Here is a 20,513-nt window from a genome sequence, read left to right as displayed (position 1 = left end):
CACCATCCACATAATCAAATGTCCCTCCTGGACGCAATGAATGCTGGATGCCTGGACATATCAGCAGAAGATTGTCAGGGATGGATCAGGCATGCCAGAAGATTCTTTCCTAGGTGTATTGCCCTAGATGACATAAGATGTGATGTGGATGAGAACCTGTGGCCAAATGGAGAAGACCGAGTAGATTAGCATTACTATTGTATCTGTATCAGTGGATGATGTGAATACAAATTCTTGTATTTTGGAATTACTCCTAAAAACAAATAGAAGACATAAAATATATTGAAGCATTCTGCATCATGTCTGATTCATTCCAGTAACCTCTATTGCAGTGAATTATTAACCGAGATTGTATAATGCTACATGTTGTTAGTGTTTTTTAGGTCATTGTTTTGTGGGTGACAAAGTGTGTTTGTTGGCTGTCAACCTTTGCTAGTGTTATGGAAGAATGTGTTGATTTGAGATATGTATGAAGTGATTTGGTAGTTTTAGTGCATTTTGAATGTGAAATGAACTGCTGTGCCAAGCTGAAAGTTGGTTTGGAGAACTGTGTGAAGAGTTTTGAAAAAGTGACTTAAGTATTGAAAAATGGGTGCTAGCGACTGTAAAAAACTGTAATACTCCATGTGCATTTTTTAAATTTCCAGTGTGTGTGTTAGTAGCGGATATGCCAGCTCATTTTCAAATCAGAAGAATCATGAAGGTTATCTAGCAGGTGGTAGCGTTTTGTCTGTTCTTGGCCAATTGATTTAATATAATTGTATTCAATCTGTTGCTCCAGTAGTTATGCTATGTCATGATGCTTTATTCCTCCTTAGTGTGTCTTACATCTTTTGTCATGGCTAAGTGCCACTTCTGAGAGGTTCACCTTTATGCATGACAAGCTGGAATCAATTTGTGTCTCATACCACTGCGGATCAGAGAACAACCGAGGGGATGGGCGACTTTTACAGCTTATTTCAGTCTCCCATTAATCCTTGTTGCATTTGTTGTCAGAGATTAGAAAGTGTTTGCCTTTTGCTAGGTATATAAAACAAAATGACTAAACAAAGCTCTGTGAAAAACACCAGATTTGGGTCAAATGCATTGACGTCAACAGTATTGTTCTGATGAAAGCTAAGAACTTGTTTAAAATCATGTCCGGCAGTCAAAAGTTATGCCTTTTATTCAAAATGTTTTGTCAGAACATTTCAACACAAAAAGATAAACAGACAACCTTCAAAGGATATGCTTTGTTAATAGATAAGACACACACTGTTTCAGCTAATTACACTAAATATATGTCAGTACAAATCATAGATTCAAAGAAAAATGTTGAGAATTCCCTTCTGGCAACATTTTTATGGATTAAATAACTACAAAGTCACAATTTGGGGTTACTTTTACTCATTCTGATAAAATTCCTTTTAATACATTGTTGATACAGAACCTAACTTTGATTTGCTAAAGGAAGAAGTGAAATGATTAATACAGACAGAAGCAATAAGGAGGACATGAAATGCCCTGTTGATTAAATTGTGGCATTAACGTACATATGTACGATAATATGTGTATATATTGTATATGTATTTGTATATGTGTTTGTGTATTTTCTTTTTCTTTCAAATATTGGTTGTATTCTTGGTTTTGTTTTAATGTATATTTTTTCAGGACCCCAGGAAGAATAGCTGCAGCATAGCTGTAGCTAATGGGGATCCTTTCAATAAAACTAAAACTAAAACATTATGAACAGTTTAGTTTGTGCCTTCAAGTCGTTTGCCAATAGGAAGACGTTACCTGGATATAACCTAAAGGAATATCTTCGGAACAGCTCCAAATGACACAAAACTAATATAGGTGAGTAGAACATGATGTAATTAACGTAAAATCAAGGGCCCAATATAAAAAAAGCAGCATTCCCCTTTAACAGAGCATAAACTACGAGATGGAGAGAGAATAGGCAAAGGGAGAAACAAATGTTAGGAGCTTATTCTGAGAAGAAATGGAGTCACAGTGGTCACAGCAGGTAAGTGTGCGGTGCATTAGGGATAATGTCGAAAAGTGCATCAAAGTGATTTTCTACATTATTAACAATAGCATTTAGCATCATCATCCCAGAAAGCCTTAAAGAGGAAAATTATCTTCCTTATAGAGAAAAATGTAAAAACATAACAAGGATTCTATGTAAAGAGGTTATAACAATAAATCAACATCCGAGGTTTTAACTAGAATTAGTCATAGATCTTTGTATAGCACAGATTTAATCATGTTTGGATTCTTTCCACAGTACTCTTTCTTTTTACGTCTCAGAGAGGTAACAAAGTAAGCTTATGTAAAGTCTTTTGAAACAGCCTCAATAAAATTTGGAGCTGACATTAGAATAGTGAATGTGCAAATGATAGAGAACAGAGAGAAAGCCACCAAGCATAATCGATCCACCACAGCAGCAGCAAACTTCCACTCACTGCAGATCTCCTCCCCCTCATCCTGGTCTCGGAAGCGCCTAGATATGTACTGCACTTCCTCAAGGATGAGTGAGATTTCAGGAATTTGCTCCAACAGCAATGTTCGTGTATGATCTGAGTGAATATCAGGCTGGGGAGAGCCACTGAGATGGTTTCCTCCCCCTACCCCTCCTTCTCCGCCAACTCCACATGTCACCAAGCCTGAGTCGGTGCTCGGTGGTAAGGTAGGGTTGTCTGTTCCCATAGAGTGGTAGCCAAAGTAAATGTTCATATTTCCATTGGTTGTAGTTGCCTGCGTGGAAGCCTGCCCTGGAATAGTGCTCATCTGGACGCTGGTGGCACTGGTGTGGTGCAGAGGAGAGTGAGAGTATTTGTAAGTTGGAGGGTTTCTAGAGTTCATTGTCATTTTATTTTCTTCTCCTGGCTTCTTCATACGGAGGAACCATGCACACCAGTTCAGTAGAATGACACGAACCTAGTTAAGAAGAAAATGAGATAATATTTTATGATATAATTATAATATGAGGCCAGAAATTACACATTCCGCATTACAAAATGCCACAGAAATGTAAATGATTTAAGACAATTCTCCTCTTTGAAAAAGAAAGCAGGGGTTTAAACAAAGCTCAGTTTGTACATTATTATTTAATTTCTAAGAAAGAAAAAAGCTATCTTTAACTGAGTTTATATGAAATTATAATGGTCCTCTATCTAAAACAAGGCACCAACTATAATTAACCACATTCAAACCAATCATAGATTTTCTTAGCAACAAAATGATGTGGACTAATCTGAAGCTTAGATCTTACAAAAAAGATATATGAAAACTTGCATTATCCCACATCCCTCCTTCATAGATCATACTTTGCATGGAATTCATCACATCTACAGGTGCCACATGGACCATACTGCCCCTCTGCATATAAATATGCAATGTCAGATGAATAACATTAACGCCTCACCCCAATAACCAAGACAGTGTCTTTAAGAGAAGGAGAAGATTGTGATTGTGAAATAAAGGTGTTGGAAAAGTGTCTGAGGTGAATGAATGGAAAATGATTCAGTAATCAATGAATGGAATGGGTGAAGGTAGCATTAATAGCATTACTTGAATCTCAAAGCTTGCCTGAAAACAAAGTTAGTCACATACTATTGAAATGCAGACTTTGCTCAGAAAGTAATTTATGATGTCATTTCAGAATCAGAATTAATTAATACCTTGCGGAAAATTCTTTTCTTGCAGTGCAACCATTTGCATAGGCGCATAGTAATTGAATATGATACATTACACAAGTTATTGCCCTTGTAGTGTCGCATTGTAGAGTCTGGTTGCAGCAGGGATGAATGACCTGCTGTAGCACTCCCTTTTACAAATAGGATGTAACAGTCTTTCACTAAAGGAGCTACTCAGCTTCTCTACAGTCTGGTGCAGGGGGTGAGAGGTGTTGTCCATGATGGGTGTGAGCTTGGACAGCACTCTCCTCTCACCCATTTCTTCCACTGAGTCCAGAGTGCAGTCTAGGAGAAAAACTGCCTTTCTCACCAGTTTGTCCAGTCTCTTTCTGCCCCGCTCTGCGCTGCCAGGGCCCCAGCAGACAACAACGTAGAGGAGGGCTGATGCCACCACAGAGTCATAGAAAATTTTAAACTCCAAAGGACTTCAGCCTCCTCAGGAGGTAGAGGCGGCTCTGGCCCTTCTTATACAGGGCATCGGTGTTATGAGTCCACTCCAGATTATTTTTGATGTGAACACCCAGGTATTTGGAGCTCTCCACAGTTTCTATGTCCTGTCTCTCCTGGATGTTCACAAGGGAGTGAGGTGGGGGGTCCTCTCCTGAAGTCAATCACCATCTCTTTGGTCTTACTTGTTTTAAGACACAGGTGGTTTTTCTCTCACCACTCCACAAAGTTCATGATGACCGATTGATACTCCAGCTCATTTCCCTCTGAAACACCGCCTACAATGGCTGAGTCATCGGAGAACTTCTGGAGATGGCAGCTGTCCGTGTTGTAGGTGAAGAGGGGAAGAGGAACGGAGACAGAACGGTGCCCTGGGGGGCCCCGGTATTGCAGACTGCCACCTCTGACTGACAGCCGTGCAGCCGCACGTACTGAGGGTGTTCGGTGAGGTTGATGGTCCAGGCAGCAAGATGTCTGTCCACTCAAGCATCCTCCAGCTTGCACCTCAGTAGCTCTGGTCTGGTGGTGTTGAAAGCACTGGAAAAATCAAAGAACATGACTTTTACTGTGCTCCGGGTGGTCTACAGTTGGGTTAGCACCTGTTGCAGCAGGTAAATGATGGCATCCTCCACTCCGATTTCAGATCGGTAAGTAAACAGTGGCGGATCCAGGATGGTGCTCACCACAGTGTTCAGGTGGGCTAGGATGAGGCGCTCCATGGTCTACATCAGGTGGAAGGTCAGTGTGACTCTAAAGTGGGCTGGTTCCTGGGGATGAAGCATTTTGGGAACCACACAGGAGGTACTCCAGAGAGTGGTGGCCACCCCCAGGCTGATGCTCAGGTTGTCATTGTGGCTGAAGACCCTGCAGAACTCATCAGCACACTTACTCAGCAGCCTTAGGGGAATCCCAACCGGTCCAGAGGCTTTCCTCTGTATCAGTCTCTTCAGCTAGCCTCTCACTTGCATCGCAGTGACAGGAGAGGGGAGGGGGGCAGGAACGTAGGCGTCTTTAATGTTTGAATAAAAAAGGTCCAGGGTTTTATTGTCCCTTGTTTTACATGTGACGAACTGGGTGATCATCGGGATCGTGGAAAGGAGGGAGGCTCGATTGAAATCTCCAGTTATGAGCAGGAGAGAGCAGGGGGTGCTGTGTCTGCAGCACCCCCGCAAACTCAAGTCGCAAACTCAGTGATGTAGCAGAGTAAGGCCAGAGACAGTTAAGCACTCAGATGATGTTAAGTGATCCAAGGCAGGCAGAGCACACCATTGTAGCCAAGCAAGCGCAGAGATGGGAAGACTGCATTTGGATTGAGCTCTGCAAGAGCAAAACTGGCGGAAAAAAGATTTGTCCGAGTTGAGCGTTCACTAGACAACTATTAAGTAAGTTTGTGGGAGATTTGAAAGCTGCACACCTGTCTCCAAGTCAGATTGATAACTATGAACTGATGTTGGTGGAACAACAAATATTACTAAGGGGATTACTGTTGCCCCTGTATAAACCCAGAATTTAAACAACTCAGTCTTTGTATGCATAACATTCATTAAAGCTTTTAGATGATAGCAGTTAGTAGAATGGAGGTAATTTTTATTTTGTTCAGATTTTCACACATAGTTACTAGTACAAGTCATTTTTAACGTACCCATTTAGGCATTTTCCCTCCTCTAGGATCATGATGGTGAAACTGTAGAACCAGTACAGTTACCACCACAGACAAGCCCACAATCATCATGGTGCTGGCAAAGTACTGTGCTGAGAAGAAATGGGAACATATTTACAAATCATGTATTCTTAAAAGGGTGATGAAAACTATGACATGAATAGAAATTGTAGCCATTTTTTTTTTAGAAATGGGGCTGAAAGCAGATTTCAAATCTACAATGCATTTAAAATGAAAGCGATACAGAATGTAGAACACAATTAATACATTTCATTGTATTTTTATGATAATGTGCAAGTCTGTTTTTCTATATTACAGCTTCTGTTCTTCTGCTATACAGACCTATCCAAATTTCATATATTTTCATGTTACATCATAAGTGGGTGAAAACCTATCAGACGGATTACCATTGAGCATCAATTCGAATTCGTTACACATCTTCTAACATGACAGACACATTGCTAATGGCTTTGTTTTATATGAGAAATTTGACAGATGACATAGGGCAACAGTTCTATCTGCTGCCTTCCCTCTCATTTCCAAGCCCACTGTCTTGTGTGCTCTAGTGTGCATTAGTGCCGTCTGATTCAGATAACCAAACAATTACTTGGTTCACCTCTAACTTTAATACAAAAACTTTTTTTACATGCATTCCTTTCATTCACCACATAAAATTAATCAGGAGTAAGAATTCACAAATTTAGGAAAGTGCTATAGATGTTATTTTCCTCTATCTTCTTGTAATGAGCTTTATTAAGTTACAGATAAAGGATGTCTTACCAATAAGAGGAACGGAGTCTGAAGTGGCAGGCATAATTTCTGCAACCAGCAGCATGAACACTGTTAGAGAAAGCAGCACAGTAATACCTAAAGAAAAAAAGATCAGAACACATGAACTGCTGTAATCATCTTTCTTTTCTCTAAGCTAATTATCAATTTATAAGACCTAAATATAAATGCAACTTCTAAGATAAGTATATGTTTCTTGAAGTGTTTGTGTTTCTCTTCAATTTGACCTTGTCTCACTGAGCAGCATTTTGAAAAAGCTGTCATTTCTAGGTTCAGGTGGTTATCTTCTGCTATGTTTATGATGCGGCTTTGTATTCATCTGCCAATAAACAGGATGCCTGAATGCTTTTCTGCAACCTTATTATCACCATTAGCATGCATAATTACATACAGAAAATTCTTAAACAGTGTTTGGAATGCAGATTACTGAGATGGGGAAGATATATATAGATATATATATATATATATATATATATATTTTTTTTTTTCCTATGTTGATGTCACTGTCCTTTTGTGTTAGTATAGTATTATTTTAATGGGGGCACAATATTGTGTGTTCTTAGTCTGTACCTAGTGAGATCTTTTCGCCAGAGTCAGCAGGAAGCAGAAAGACCAAAAGGGCTAATCCAGAAATTAGCACACAGGGAATGAGGAGGTTAAGACCATAGTACAAAGTCCTGCGGCGCATAGTGACGGTAAAAGTTACATCAGGGTAGGGTTCCTTGCAGCATTCATAGTACAGCTCATTGCGTTTCCCTGGCACACCTGGGGACAAAAATGTTATAAGTGTCAGAGGTTGACAATACATTTGTTGCTTTATTTTTTTATATCCTTATTTATTATTCAATATGAACAGTAAAATTATCACAGCAGTATTAGTAAGACGGGAAAGCTGCTGCGAGCTAGACCTGTTTTTTTGTGCCACCAAACTGAGCGCACCATTACCAATCGGAGCACACAGTACAAGACTTTTGTGCAATGCAATCTCACACACAACTAATAAATGTGTCTGGTGCACGTTATAACTCTGCCAGCTGTGCTCTCGCTCAGCAAAGTATCTTTGCTTACACTTGGTCTGCTCCTTGCTTGATCAACATTGTGTGTGCTCCCCTTTGCTTGCGCCATCTTTTCAATATGACTAGATAAATGGTAAGTAAACGAACTACACTGCCAGCTATATTAAAAGATACATAGAAATCAACTACACTGACCTCTTCCACCTTTTTCTTCTCACAGTTAGTGTATTTCCTTTAATCTACTCATTATAATATAAATGTTCCCTTGTATTCTCATAAAAAGTAAAAAAAAAAGCATTTCATTATTTCATTATCAATTCATTATTCCACTGTTTTAAATATTCTGGTCATTTTTGGCATTTCTGGGGAGTTTCTGTATAATTTCTTTAATGTGTATTGTATTGTAAGATTGAAGCTTTTTATTTTTCATCTACTACTGCTAAGATTGTAAATGAACACTGATAGGGAATTAATCATTAAACGAGGAAAATGAATTTTGTTAACTAGTATTAAAATATGTATTAAAATAAACATGCTGTTAATTGTATTAAAAGCATGTCTCTACCTTCTCATCTAGTTTTAGTCAAAAATTTATTTTTTTTAAATGCATATTGGGAGTGAGATTACTGGGATCCAATTTCATTTTTATCATATTATATATCCTAAAATGTAAAACTGATTTCATCCATGGATCGAGGAGGATAACATGAGGTTTTGAACTACACATCTGTCTCCTTATTCTAATGGAAAACTTCACCAGGAAAACAGCTCTCTAGAGTCATAGATTGATTAGATGTGTGGCTTTTTGTTAACAACACACAAAAGGTAGAATAAGGCTACGTTCACACTGCAACCTGAAGTGACCCAAATCTGATTTTTTTGGCCCATATGCGGCCTGGATCTGATTTTTTCATGGCTGTCTGAACAACACAAATCTGATTTTTTCCAATCCGACTCAGGCCACTTGGCTATGTGGTCCTGAATTCGATATGAATCTAATCTTTTCAAATGCGACCTGGCCATTCAGACACAGGTCGCATTTGAAAAGATTAGACTCATCAGACCTGAACGCCATTGATACCCGACAAAGGTCACTATTCTGCATCTTGCTACGCAGGCGGAAAGAAAAACAACAGCCACAGCAGATGACGATGCGGAGAGCAGTCTTTATGTTTAACCATATTGAAAAGATTGAGTTTTTATGGTTGCAAAAGATTGCTAGATGGCGCCCACACTACCATTCATGTTTACTTCCGTAAACACAGAGCACGCTGGCCTGTGACGTCATTGCACCCTCTATTGTGCATGCGAGGCACTTGCGTTGTATGACTGCAGTTCACACAGGAGATCACATACAGGTTGCATATACAGGTGCTGGTCATAAAATTAGAATATCATGAAAAAGTAGATTGATTTCAGTAATTCCATTTAAAAAGTGAAACTTGTATATTATATTCATACATTACATACAAACTCATATATTTCAGATGTTTATTTTGTTTAATTTTGATGATTACAAATGACAACAAATGAAAATCTCAAATTCATCATATTAGAAAATTAGAATATTGTGAAAAGGTTCAAAATTGATGGCCCCTGGTGCCACACTCTAATCAGCTAATTAACTCAAACCACCTGCAAAAGCCTTTAAATGGTCTTTCAGTCTAGTTCTATAGGCTACACAATCATGGGGAAGACTGCTGACTTGACAGTTGTCCAAAAGACGACCATCGACACCTTGCACAAGGAGGGCAAGACACAAAAGGTCATCGCTAAAGAGGCTGGCTGTTCACAGAGCTCAGTGTCCAAGCACATTAATAGAGAGGCGAAGGGAAGGAAAAGATGTGGTCGAAAAAAGTGTACAAGCAAGAGAGATAACCGCACCCTGGAGAGGATTGTGAAACAAAACCCATTCAAAAATGTGGGGGAGATTCACAAAGAGTGGACTGCAGCTGGAGTGAGTGCTTCAAGAACCACCACACACAGACGTATGAAAGACATGGGTTTCTGCTGTCGCATTCCTTGTGTCAAGCCACTCTTGAACCACAGACAGCGTCAGAAGCGTCTTGCCTGGGCTAAAGAGAAACAGGACTGGACTGCTGGTGAGTGGTCCAAAGTCATGTTCTCTGATGAAAGTAAATTTTGCATTTCCTTTGGAAATCAAGGTCCCAGAGTCTGGAGGAAAAGAAGAGAGGCACTTCATCCACGTTGCTTGAAGTCCAGTGTAAAGTTTCCACAGTCAGTGATGGTTTGGGGTGCCATGTCATCTGCTGGTGTTGGTCCATTGTGTTTTCTGAGGTCCAGGGTCAACGCAGCCACATACCAGGAAGTTTTAGAGCACTTCATGCTTCCTGCAGCTGACCAACTTTTTGGAGATGCAGATTTCATTTTCCAACAGGACTTGGCACCTGCACACAGTGCCAAAGCTACCAGTACCTGGTTGAAGGACCATGGTATCCCTGTTCTTTAATTGGCCAGCAAACTCTCCTGACCTTAACCCCATAGAAAATCTATGGGGTATTGTGAAGAAGAAGATGCAATACACCAGACCCAACAATTCAGAAGAGCTAAAAGCCACTATTAGAGCAACCTGGGCTATCATAACACCTGAGCAGTGCCACAGACTGATCGACTCCATGCCACGCCGCATTGCTGCAGTAATACAGGCCAAAGGAGGCCCAACTAAATACTGAGTGCTGTACATGCTCATACTTTTCATGTTCATACTTTTCAGTTGGCCAACATTTCTATAAATCCTTTGTTTTTATTGGTCTTCAGTAATATTCTAATTTTCTGATATGATGAATTTGAGATTTTCATTTGTTGTCATTTGTAATCATCAAAATTAAACAAAATAAACATCTGAAATATATGAGTTTGTATGTAATGTATGAATATAATATACAAGTTTCACTTTTTAAATGGAATTACTGAAATCAATCTACTTTTTCATGATATTCTAATTTTATGACCAGCACCTGTATTTGGAAATATGAACGGCAATGCGACAAAAATTGGATTTTGCAAAAAAATCTGAATTGAGCATCAAGGCCTGTAGAGTGAACGTAGCCTTCGTGCCTCCACTCTTCCAAAAGATGGAAATATAAAAAAAATAAGCAAGCATGAACAAGCAGTCTCATTTTACCTTCTGAAAACAATCTCTCTTTTTTATAGATGATTATAACAGCTATCTGGTTTTTGGCTTTGAGAGGTAAAGCAACACTAGGCCGAGTAAAAGTAACAACACAGTCCATGACAAATAGCCCTAACAGTTAGATCAAAGATGAACATAACTTTTCTCAGGTAAAAAAAACGCTCTTAGTCCTTTTTTTTTTGCTGGATATGTCCTCTAACAAGATTGCTGTACTAAGGAAGCAATTGCTGCTCTCTTCTTAAAGCAACACATTTTATCCAGTAAGATGTTTAAACGCAGCTGTTGTCTTGTTTTTTATCAGTATAATTTGAGCTCCGATCTGTTTAACAAAAGATTATGAATATATTAATTAACTAATTGGAAGTTCTAGTTAATTAATAGGTCATTCAAATCAAGGATAAAACTAATTAATTATTATCAGTTGAATGATTATAACTGTAATTTACTTACTGACCAGGGTTTTAGCCTCTTATCTAAAAGGTTGGACCCCTGAATCTGGCTGTTAAAAATTCTGTTGTCTTTCACCAATTTAGTAATTTAGACTATGGCTCTTAGCAAAGCTATTAATCACCAACCAAATAAATGTGTCTCTGTTCATTCGGATGCTACTAAAAAGAGAGTGAATCCAGCCTGAAGGATAAATCATTCACTTTGTAAAAGAAGCACAAGAGAGTCAAAATACAATGGTACCTTTATAAGCTACAATCAAACAGTATTATACCTAATAACTAAGTGCACTACTAAAAATAAGAGATAAAAGGGCAAGAGGGGCCCTGGACCCTTTCCCAACAGTCCTGGTAAAATCCAATCTCCATACCATAAGTCCCCTTATCACAAAGGTCATTAACTACTCCCCCTAGTCCGGCCTAGTTCTATCAACACTGAAAACTGCTATCATCAGGCCAATTCTCAAAAAAACCACCCTTGACCTTGAAGTCTTTGCCAACTACAAGCCTATCTCCAATCTTACGTTCCTTTCAAGTGTGCTGGAAAAAGTAGTTTCGGCGCATCTCCAGGACCATCTAAAACAACATGATCCGTTTGAAAAATTTCAGTCATTTTTTCACAAGGTCCACAGCACTGAAACAACCCTGGTCAGGGTCACAAATGACCTGTTGATGACAACAGATGCTGGCTCCCCATCTCTTCTTATCCTCCTGTACTTGACTGCAGAATTCGGTCATTGTGGATCACAACATCCTCCTCATTCGTTTAAGCTCCGTTATCAGAGTCTCTGAGTCTGTCTGACTGGTTTTCATTATACCTCACTGGAAGATCTGAGGATGTCACATTGGGAAAGGCTAAATTCCTGGCTCACAATGTCACCTGTGGTTTCCCTAAGGGCTCAGTGCTCGGTCCCCCTTTGTTTAATCTGTACAAACTCCCTTTTGGCTATGTCATCACCCAGCATGGGGTTTCACTCAATTGCTTTGATAATGACACTCAGCTCTACCACAGGACAAACCCAACATCCTCTGCTCCTCTGCCAACATCAACTTTGACCACCTGCCTGGAGGAGGTAAAGGTGTGGATGGAGCACAACTTCCTTCAGTTAAACAGCTCCAAGACTGAAACCATCTAAGTCGGCAAAACTAAGGTGGCGAAACGTCTTCATATATTGGAAACCAAGTCCAGTGGATATTTTTTGAATTTTTGCGGAAAGAAGCTAGGAAATGTGATCTCCCTATTTTTGGAACACACTCTCCAATCCCTCTTCCAATGCAAGAGAGTCACCAGTCTGCCAATCCAGGGGCACTGTCCTTGACCTCCACATGATGAAAAGAAGAGTAGGGTTGACCATGACAGGGCGACAACATCCAGAGAACTTAAGTACTCAGGTTGTTGGTCATTGACCTCCAAAGCCTTTCCTTGTTTTAGCTTTGTTGTCCCAGATTACCTGAATGTGGTTGACCTGGTCCCTGCAACAGGCTGGTAATGTGTCCAGTCTGCAAATAATCTCACAGTAAAACATTTCTATTATTCCATCTGATGCTTTAAATAAGGTGCTAAGCATGGGTGAGCTAGTCATGTTAGGTTTAGCAAAGCGTTGATTTGAACTTTGGGACTCTTTATGCTGATGTTTCATCTGAACTGGTTTATAAAGAGCTCTGATTTCGTGGTTTGAATGAGTGTGTTGTGAATGGCTGTGAATGAGTTTGTGTTTTCTTTCATCTTGAATTTCTTGTTTTTTCCCCTTTTGTCCTGAGGTTAGGGTATTAGAGTAAGTGAGGATTGTAGACCCAGTAAAACCTTGAGTAATCAAATTCATTGGGTTGGTCCTTTTCCTGAGTTTTATGGTCTATTGTCTGGAGATCTGAAACCCCTCCATTTTCGTTGGATATGAGCAGCCATTTTGTGACATCATAAATTAAGATACGCCCCATTGTAGTCCAACCCTTCCCCTTTAGTCATGTGATCACCATCCGGTAGTTTCCGAAAGGGGACCTCCATCTTAATCCTGCCTTGTTTACCCTGCATCAAAGCACCCTCCCTCCTTTATCTACCTAGGTTAGTTGAATGTAGTTACATTGTTTTAACAGGATATATCATTGTATTTCTATCTGCTATTGTTGAAGGGACATTAATGAATGTTTTGACATTGGTTCTCTATTGGATACCCTTTATAAGCTATCTCAACAGACTCTTAGACCCCTTCCTCCCCTCTTTCAAATTATTAATTTATTCTACCTTGTTTTTTTATTTTTCAGCAGTGTAGTGTGGCATAGGTGTTAGATTTATGTAATCCTGGATTATTAGAAATTAAGACATCATTGTTTAACTTGCAGTCGTTTGTGGTTTGTACAGCGAATTGTTTATCACTCAGGCCAATTCACCCTCCTTTTGGTGACATTTGTATAAACAGACACAAATATTTTCTTGATTGGTTATTAATAGCTCTAATAATTAACAGTTATTAATTATTCGACTAAGAACATAAAATTGGATTAACCCTCAATTTTGAATGATTTTAATAATTAACTTCAACTCCAGTTCAAGTTAATCATATATTCATAATCTACAGGTAAAATATCACAACATCAGCAAGTCAGCATGGTTGTATTAAGGAAGTGTTACTATCTGTTCTTATGTTGCGTTTGTTCTTATGGTCCTATAAAATAGGACTCCAGCAACACATTTTTGTGCTTTTCCAGATAGTCTTTAAACATCAATAAAATTTTCTTCAAATGCAGATGAAATCATAAGTGGTGATGATGAGGCAGTGGTGGAAATCTTTATAGGAATACGAGCTGAGAGAACCTAAGGCATGCACCAGAAACAGGTCTAGGTGAAGGATCCAGAATCACTAGTGACTGACACACCACTTGAAGTGGTTAAAGACTAATTGCAGTTGACTTTTTTTATTTTATCAGTGTTGGAAATATATACCTATTTTCCTGTACATTTGATATGAAGTACTCAAGCAAGGTTGGCTGTGTGATTTCCAATATTGTTGTGCATTTACATTTTTTGCTCACTGTGTTAAGCTACTTTTTCTGTTAATTGAAATTAAACAAAGGATACTTGGACTAAGGATTTGCAAACCTTATTTCATGTGTTTTTACAGGGTGAGGGACAAAGTTCCTAGCACACAGCTCAAAGAGATATCCAGCTTTGGCTCAGCCGAAGGTTTTGAACTGGGAATACATTACAGTTTTTGTATTCTTTTCTTTTTATCTGCATCTGAGAAAATCATAGGAAGCTATTTAAAAAAATGTGTCTTTGTGTGATACAACCATATTCAGGGGTTGCCACACCAATCATTATCGCCTGTTTTCGAAATGATTTTTTTTCCTTCTGGTTGTCCTTTCTGAGGCCACAGCAAATAAGTAGTGCAGATTTCTATTAGTTAGAAGCTGCATGTGTAGGTTATGAGGGTCAGTTTTAATCAAAGGGACAAGTATTTAACTTTGAAATCATAAGAAAGGAATCAAATACCTTCGTATTAATCATTTCCCTTTTTGAGAAATAAGAGAGTCGAATTATCTGGACTACAATTAGCAATCAATTCTGTGTAAAAATCAGGCTTATGTAAAGCAGATTTGATTATGTATTTAGTATGACAGACAACACCTGATAAAAATTTTCAAGCTATTTCATATTTTAATAGACATACTGTATCAGATAATGGCTCTTATGTAACAAAATAGCATTGATTAACGTCAAGTCATCAAGGGACTACAGGTGGAAATCATTATCTGCTTGCTATGACCTGACATCATGCATATTTCTTTTTTAAGTCAATGTATTGTCCCTATGCAAAGGAAATCATTGCACTTATCATCATCTTTAAAAAAACACCATGATCCATAAACACAGCTCATTATTGTGTGTCTTGCTAAACTGATTGATTTCCAACATTAATTTAATTTAAATAAATTAAATGCATCTAATTTAATTTAAATATTGTCACTTGGTGTTGAAGAAAAATAGCTTTTGTTAGCCACCTATTAACCTGATGGATTGCAGACATGCAGATATTCATAGTGTGTTTATGGGTGTGTGTTGGCCTTGACACTGGCATGGTTTGTCCTGAGTCATCAAGACCATTTGCATTCCTGGGAGGTTTGGCCTCTGACTTACTCTGAATACTTTTCTGAATTAAGCGCACTATCCTTGGACCAGGTGATGCCTTATACAAACCACATTACCCCCAAGCACTCACACATATCCCTTGGGGTACATGGGTAAGCTCATTTTCTTTGCAAGTCTGTTTTTGTCTTCAGATATGCTCTCTTGGCCATTGACTAATAACAATTAAGGAAGATATTGTGTGACATCTTTAATTACACATGGACAGAGATGATGGAAGAGAAAAAAGGTATCTGATTGTACCTTATCCAAGACAAGATAAAAGGAAAAGGATAATATCTGAACTTGTGACTCTGAATTTACCTTAACATTAAAACTTTGATATAAATTCAGTGCATATGTTCACAAAGCTAGTGGGTCCTTACCAATATGCTTATATTCATCCAGCTTCCAAAAAAGAAGAGGTATAGTTAGCAACCTACCCTTGACCACAGATCAGTAATGCATCAAGGTTTTAAAGAATGTGTTTTAATTGGACAAGCTGTCCATAGTAGTAGACATGGTACATGCAATCCACAGACATCAAGATAAAGGAGATTCTTGTGCTTTTATTTAGCATACCAGAAGCATAAACACCTGATCAGTCATATGAGGTAAATGTTTACTACCTTAGAACTTATTTGACTAATTAGATTTCTACTCCTCTTAAAGAGATGTCTTGTTATATTTTTTACAAGAAAATGTCTTTACAATAGCCTATTTATTTTACCCTTTATGATCAAAACATTGGTTGATCAGCATATAACACCTCAGCAGTTCAGCAACCATGCATTAATAGGCCTTTTACCTATTTTCCAATTTTAGCGGACGTGATGTCAAACACATCCATGTTGGATGCATCCAACCTAGCAAACAATCAAAGCATTATATTCAAGATCGATTTTGTAGATACTCAGAACAACCGGCATCCAGCCCAACTCAGACACCAATGGCAACTTCGAGTAAGGTGAGAAAGGTAAAAAAAACAAAAGTCTTCCAAAATACAAGCTACAAGATTAACCAGAAGAGTGCTGCAGCTCTACGTTTTGGCCACAGGTGGTAGTATCCATAATGCTTCTTCAATCAAATTTACTCTTTTTCAAAAAGTGACATTTTTAATGAAATTTTGACAGTTGATTCGAAAATTGTTTTCTATCAAGCTTTTCAAATACAATACTTGGTTATAAATTTGTATACTTCATTTCATATTGATTGTATATGTGGTCTTTTTCTCTTACCAGTCGTTGCATATGTTTTTAACATGGTGGTTTTAACAATACATATGCATTACACTGTACAGACAGATAAAAAAAATCTTATTACATAATTTTTTTTAAATATTCCTGACAAGCTCTGCCAAAATAATGAAAAATGAAATGGTCAAAAATAGCTTTTTTGGTAAATTATCTTTGGCTAACATGTAAAGACCTCAAACTTTGCTTTTCTATTCCTGTATAAATTATGCACAAACTTTATTCTCACTCTGCTGAGTTTTGCTTAAACAGACATAATCAAGTTATATGCCTATACAAACAAAGACCAAAATACATAAGGTTATATAGACCAAGTGTGCATCCTTTTAGCACAGACATAAGTATATATATGTGTGGCACTTGCACAGCTGTTTATTAGAGCCTGACAATGCAATGCCCTGTGACAGCTCGATATTGTCAAATATTAACTGATATTAATTAAATAAACAAAGACACTACAACTATATCTTATAGTGTGTCTTGGGGTTAATGCAATAATGGGGACATAGTATTTTTTCTGGATGAGAAGCATGACCTAAAACTTTCTGTGGCGGATACAGGCGTAGGGGGCGCCCATATCTCTCTTTTGTAGAACGAAATACATTTTTGCTTCCCAAAATCTTAAACATACTGCATTATATTAAGATTAATAGCCAGTACCTGTCACCTAGAACGGGCTGACACTGAAGCTGCGGTAAATAGGCAAATTATTTGTATTACATCATTCTCAATCAAAAACATTATTTAGTGTTAGGTGCTTTGGCTCACAATATTATCATGGCACTCTGTACAAAAGCAGAAATATGTGTAGGCCTATGTGAATATTATCTAAATACTGATAGAAAATTGTATATCTTGTTTTCTTTTTTTTTTCAGTGGGCCAACCACAAGTGTAGAAAATGACCAAAGAGTTAAAATTATTAGTGCATCAGCCTCTAATTACTGAATCAAGCAACTAAATCATCAGTAGAATTCAAATGGCAAAAATAGGAAAAACAATTAACTTGAGTAAATTCAGAAAATGTTATATTTCTAGTTTTAATTTAGTCCTAAAAACTTATATGTTCATCACTTTTAAGTCGTCAAAAGTTTTACCAATGCGTCATAGATAATTATAGAAATTGTTTCTCAAAGAGTTATGAAAAAGTTGTGAAAAAATATTTTGGCCTGACTGTGAGAACCCTGAAAATGTGAGAAAGAAATCTTTGCATCATATGAGGGTGATCTAACCATCCAAGCACATGCTCAGGGATCGACGCTCGGCTATGCCTAGAAATCCTGTAAATAACAGTTATGAACAGGACTGGTGACAGAGGGAAGCCCTGTCGGAGTCCAACATACACTGGAAACTTCCACATTGTACAGCAACCGGATGGCCCCTAGAAAAGGTCCCCTGACTCCATACTCATAGAATGCCCAAAGATATCTTTCAGTGTTTGTTCTCAGAAAGAGATTACCATATTTTCACAGAATCTTGATTCTAGGTTTTCTAACCATTTATAGTTTTTTGATTGAGAAACCGGATTTCTAAACAGTCATCTTAAGATACCCCTTAAACACACAGGCAAATGTGTAATCATATATGAAACAAAAGCTTACCATGTGGTTTTGCTTTTCTGATTTCCTTACCTACAAGGTCCCACTCCCCGTTGGGTATATATGTAGAAATATCTACATCCATCATCTGAAGATCCAGTAGCCAGCCATTGTGGGTCCATGAGCCAAATTTCAGGTCACACTTCTGGATATCGAATGGGAACCATCGGACATCAATATAGCATGTACTCTTTAGGATACCTGAAAACAGTACAGTAGTTACAGTGGGATTTTTTAACACAACACCAATGTATGAAAAATCTAGCATACATTTAATAAGTTTTAGGTCAGTTTTGTAACAGTTATGTGCACGGTGAAGCGGTATCGACATACAGCAAGTACGTACAATCCGGGCCCATTGCTGCCCCCCTCAGGACACTGGCTTGACGTATGCCAGCGTATGCTCATACGTGGGCCATAAGTTACAAGTACCGTATTTTCACGACCATAAGGCGCACCGTACTAAAAGGTGCACTCTCAGTTATGTGTCCCATTTCTGTATTTAACACACACATAAGGCGCACCGGACTATAGGGCGCGTTTCTTATATACAGGTACATGTCCTCTACTACCTTTAAATACCTCTACTGCGTATTTAAAAATACAGCGGGCCCAAAACTGAGTATGATTGTGCTTTATTCATGTATTTATTACAAAGTATTAATCAAACCTGGGAGCTGGCCGTGAGACAGACACATCGCAGATGACACAGCGCTGTGATCGCTCCTAAATTAACTTAAAATCCTGAAACCTGCCGACGGAATATGTTCGCTTTTATTACCGGTATCCTGGTGCCTGCAGTTTAAATTATTTAGATGAAAAACACCTGCCAGCCACCGCGGTGAACCCGGAGGCTGCCCAACCTAGAGGCTGCTGATGAAGGGATTTCTACTGTCGGTGCACCGCTGGTATGTGGGGGTCTGAGCGGCTCCGACAGAAATAGTATAGGCAGGATAATAATCTGGATGAACTGACTGCAATTATGAAGTTTTCAGGTGGCCTTTCTCACTTAAAAACATATTAAAACTACTTTATTCCCACTGATCACAGCAAATATAGCTGCAAGATTTAGATTATTTAGATGAAAAAACACCTGCCAGCCACTGCGGTATACGTGGAGGAGACCCGGCCCAGAGCTGTCAGAGTCACTTTCCGTGCAGCGCGGCTCCTCAGAAATAATGCCGGCTTTTGCGAAAGCTTGAACAACAGAGCCAGCAGACACGTTAGTCCAAGCATCTACAATCCATCCGCAAACGGTGGCGTAACTTGCCCGGCGCTGCCTTCCACTTATCCTGAAACTGTGGTCTCCGTCTGTCATCCATCGCTCCCACGCCGCTCGCAGCCTTACTTTGAACGGCCGCTTCACACCGATGTCGAGCGGTTGAAGTTCCTTTGTCAGACCCCCCGGGATAACGGCGAGCACAACGTTCATTTGATCCACCTTTTTTTTCACATCGGCTGTGAGATGGGCACGCAGCGATGGTGATGCGTGGAAAAAACCACCTGGTCTCCTCACATACACCTCCCTCAGCCACGCTTTCATCATCTCCTCATCCATCCAGCCTTTTTCATTTGCATTAATATCATATGTCATCAGAGCGCTGTGTCTGTCTCGCTGTCAGCTCCCACATCAGCTTCTCTGATCGGATGATGCGGCGCGTCCAGCAGCAAAACTTCAATTTTTCCATCTCGAGCAGCAGCAGCGTGTTGGCGGTGCGTCAGATGCTTAAACTCTCCCGACGCGCTGCGCCTGCTGCTCAAAACGCGCTGCGGGACCTTTTGCTGCGCCTATATGCGCGCCAACCATTGACTTTGCATGTAAACTCGCTGCTTCTGCTGCACCTGCTGGGTCCGGTTCACACCGATGTCGAGCGGTTGAACCCTTGTGGTCCAAGGGTAGGCATATATTACAGCGTTAATTTGTTTTCCCATGTTTTTCACATCAGCTATGAGATGGGCACGCATGGAGTTACATATTAACAGCGATGGTGATGAGTGGAAAAAAAACACCTGGTCTCCTTACATTCAGCCACTCTTTCATCATCTCCTCAATGAGGTGGTCTCAAAAGTCGCAGTTACAACACACATAGGGCGCACCGCACCAAAGGGCGCACCGCACATTTTGAGGGGAAAAAAAGACGTTTAAGTGCGCCTTATAGTCGTGAAAATACGGTAAGTTATCTGATCATTGACATACATTAAGTGTAAGTTACTCATAAGTCGTAGTGTCTAGCTTATCCAAAATCTATGAGTAACTTGCGCATCACTTGTGCGAAACTTATCAAGAACTGTGGGGGGCCGGGCCTGAAGCATGAACTAGATGGGTTAGTGTGGCGGTGACTCCACTCCCCT

General features: G+C 39.2%; 1 protein-coding gene across 1 annotated transcript in view; it reads right to left on the bottom strand.

The window, feature by feature from the left end:
- Positions 1 to 1,789: 1,789 nt before the first annotated feature.
- The window catches only part of LOC119775492 (neuronal acetylcholine receptor subunit alpha-7-like), a 78,339-nt gene continuing 59,615 nt past the window's right edge, over positions 1,790 to 20,513 (bottom strand). Inside the window, exons 6-10 of the mRNA XM_038273488.1 lie at positions 18,195 to 18,362; positions 7,144 to 7,338; positions 6,565 to 6,651; positions 5,767 to 5,876; positions 1,790 to 2,919 (exon numbers count right to left, since the gene is read on the bottom strand). Of these exons, the coding sequence (XP_038129416.1) occupies positions 2,308 to 2,919; positions 5,767 to 5,876; positions 6,565 to 6,651; positions 7,144 to 7,338; positions 18,195 to 18,362 (1,172 nt within the window). The 3' untranslated portion in view covers positions 1,790 to 2,307. The remainder of the gene's footprint in view (positions 2,920 to 5,766; positions 5,877 to 6,564; positions 6,652 to 7,143; positions 7,339 to 18,194; positions 18,363 to 20,513) is intronic.

Source organism: Cyprinodon tularosa, unplaced genomic scaffold (assembly GCF_016077235.1).
Source record: "Cyprinodon tularosa strain WSP-4 unplaced genomic scaffold, ASM1607723v1 ctg873, whole genome shotgun sequence".
NCBI classification, from domain to species: Eukaryota; Metazoa; Chordata; class Actinopteri; order Cyprinodontiformes; family Cyprinodontidae; genus Cyprinodon; species Cyprinodon tularosa.
This window is presented reverse-complemented; position numbering and strand designations above follow the sequence as displayed.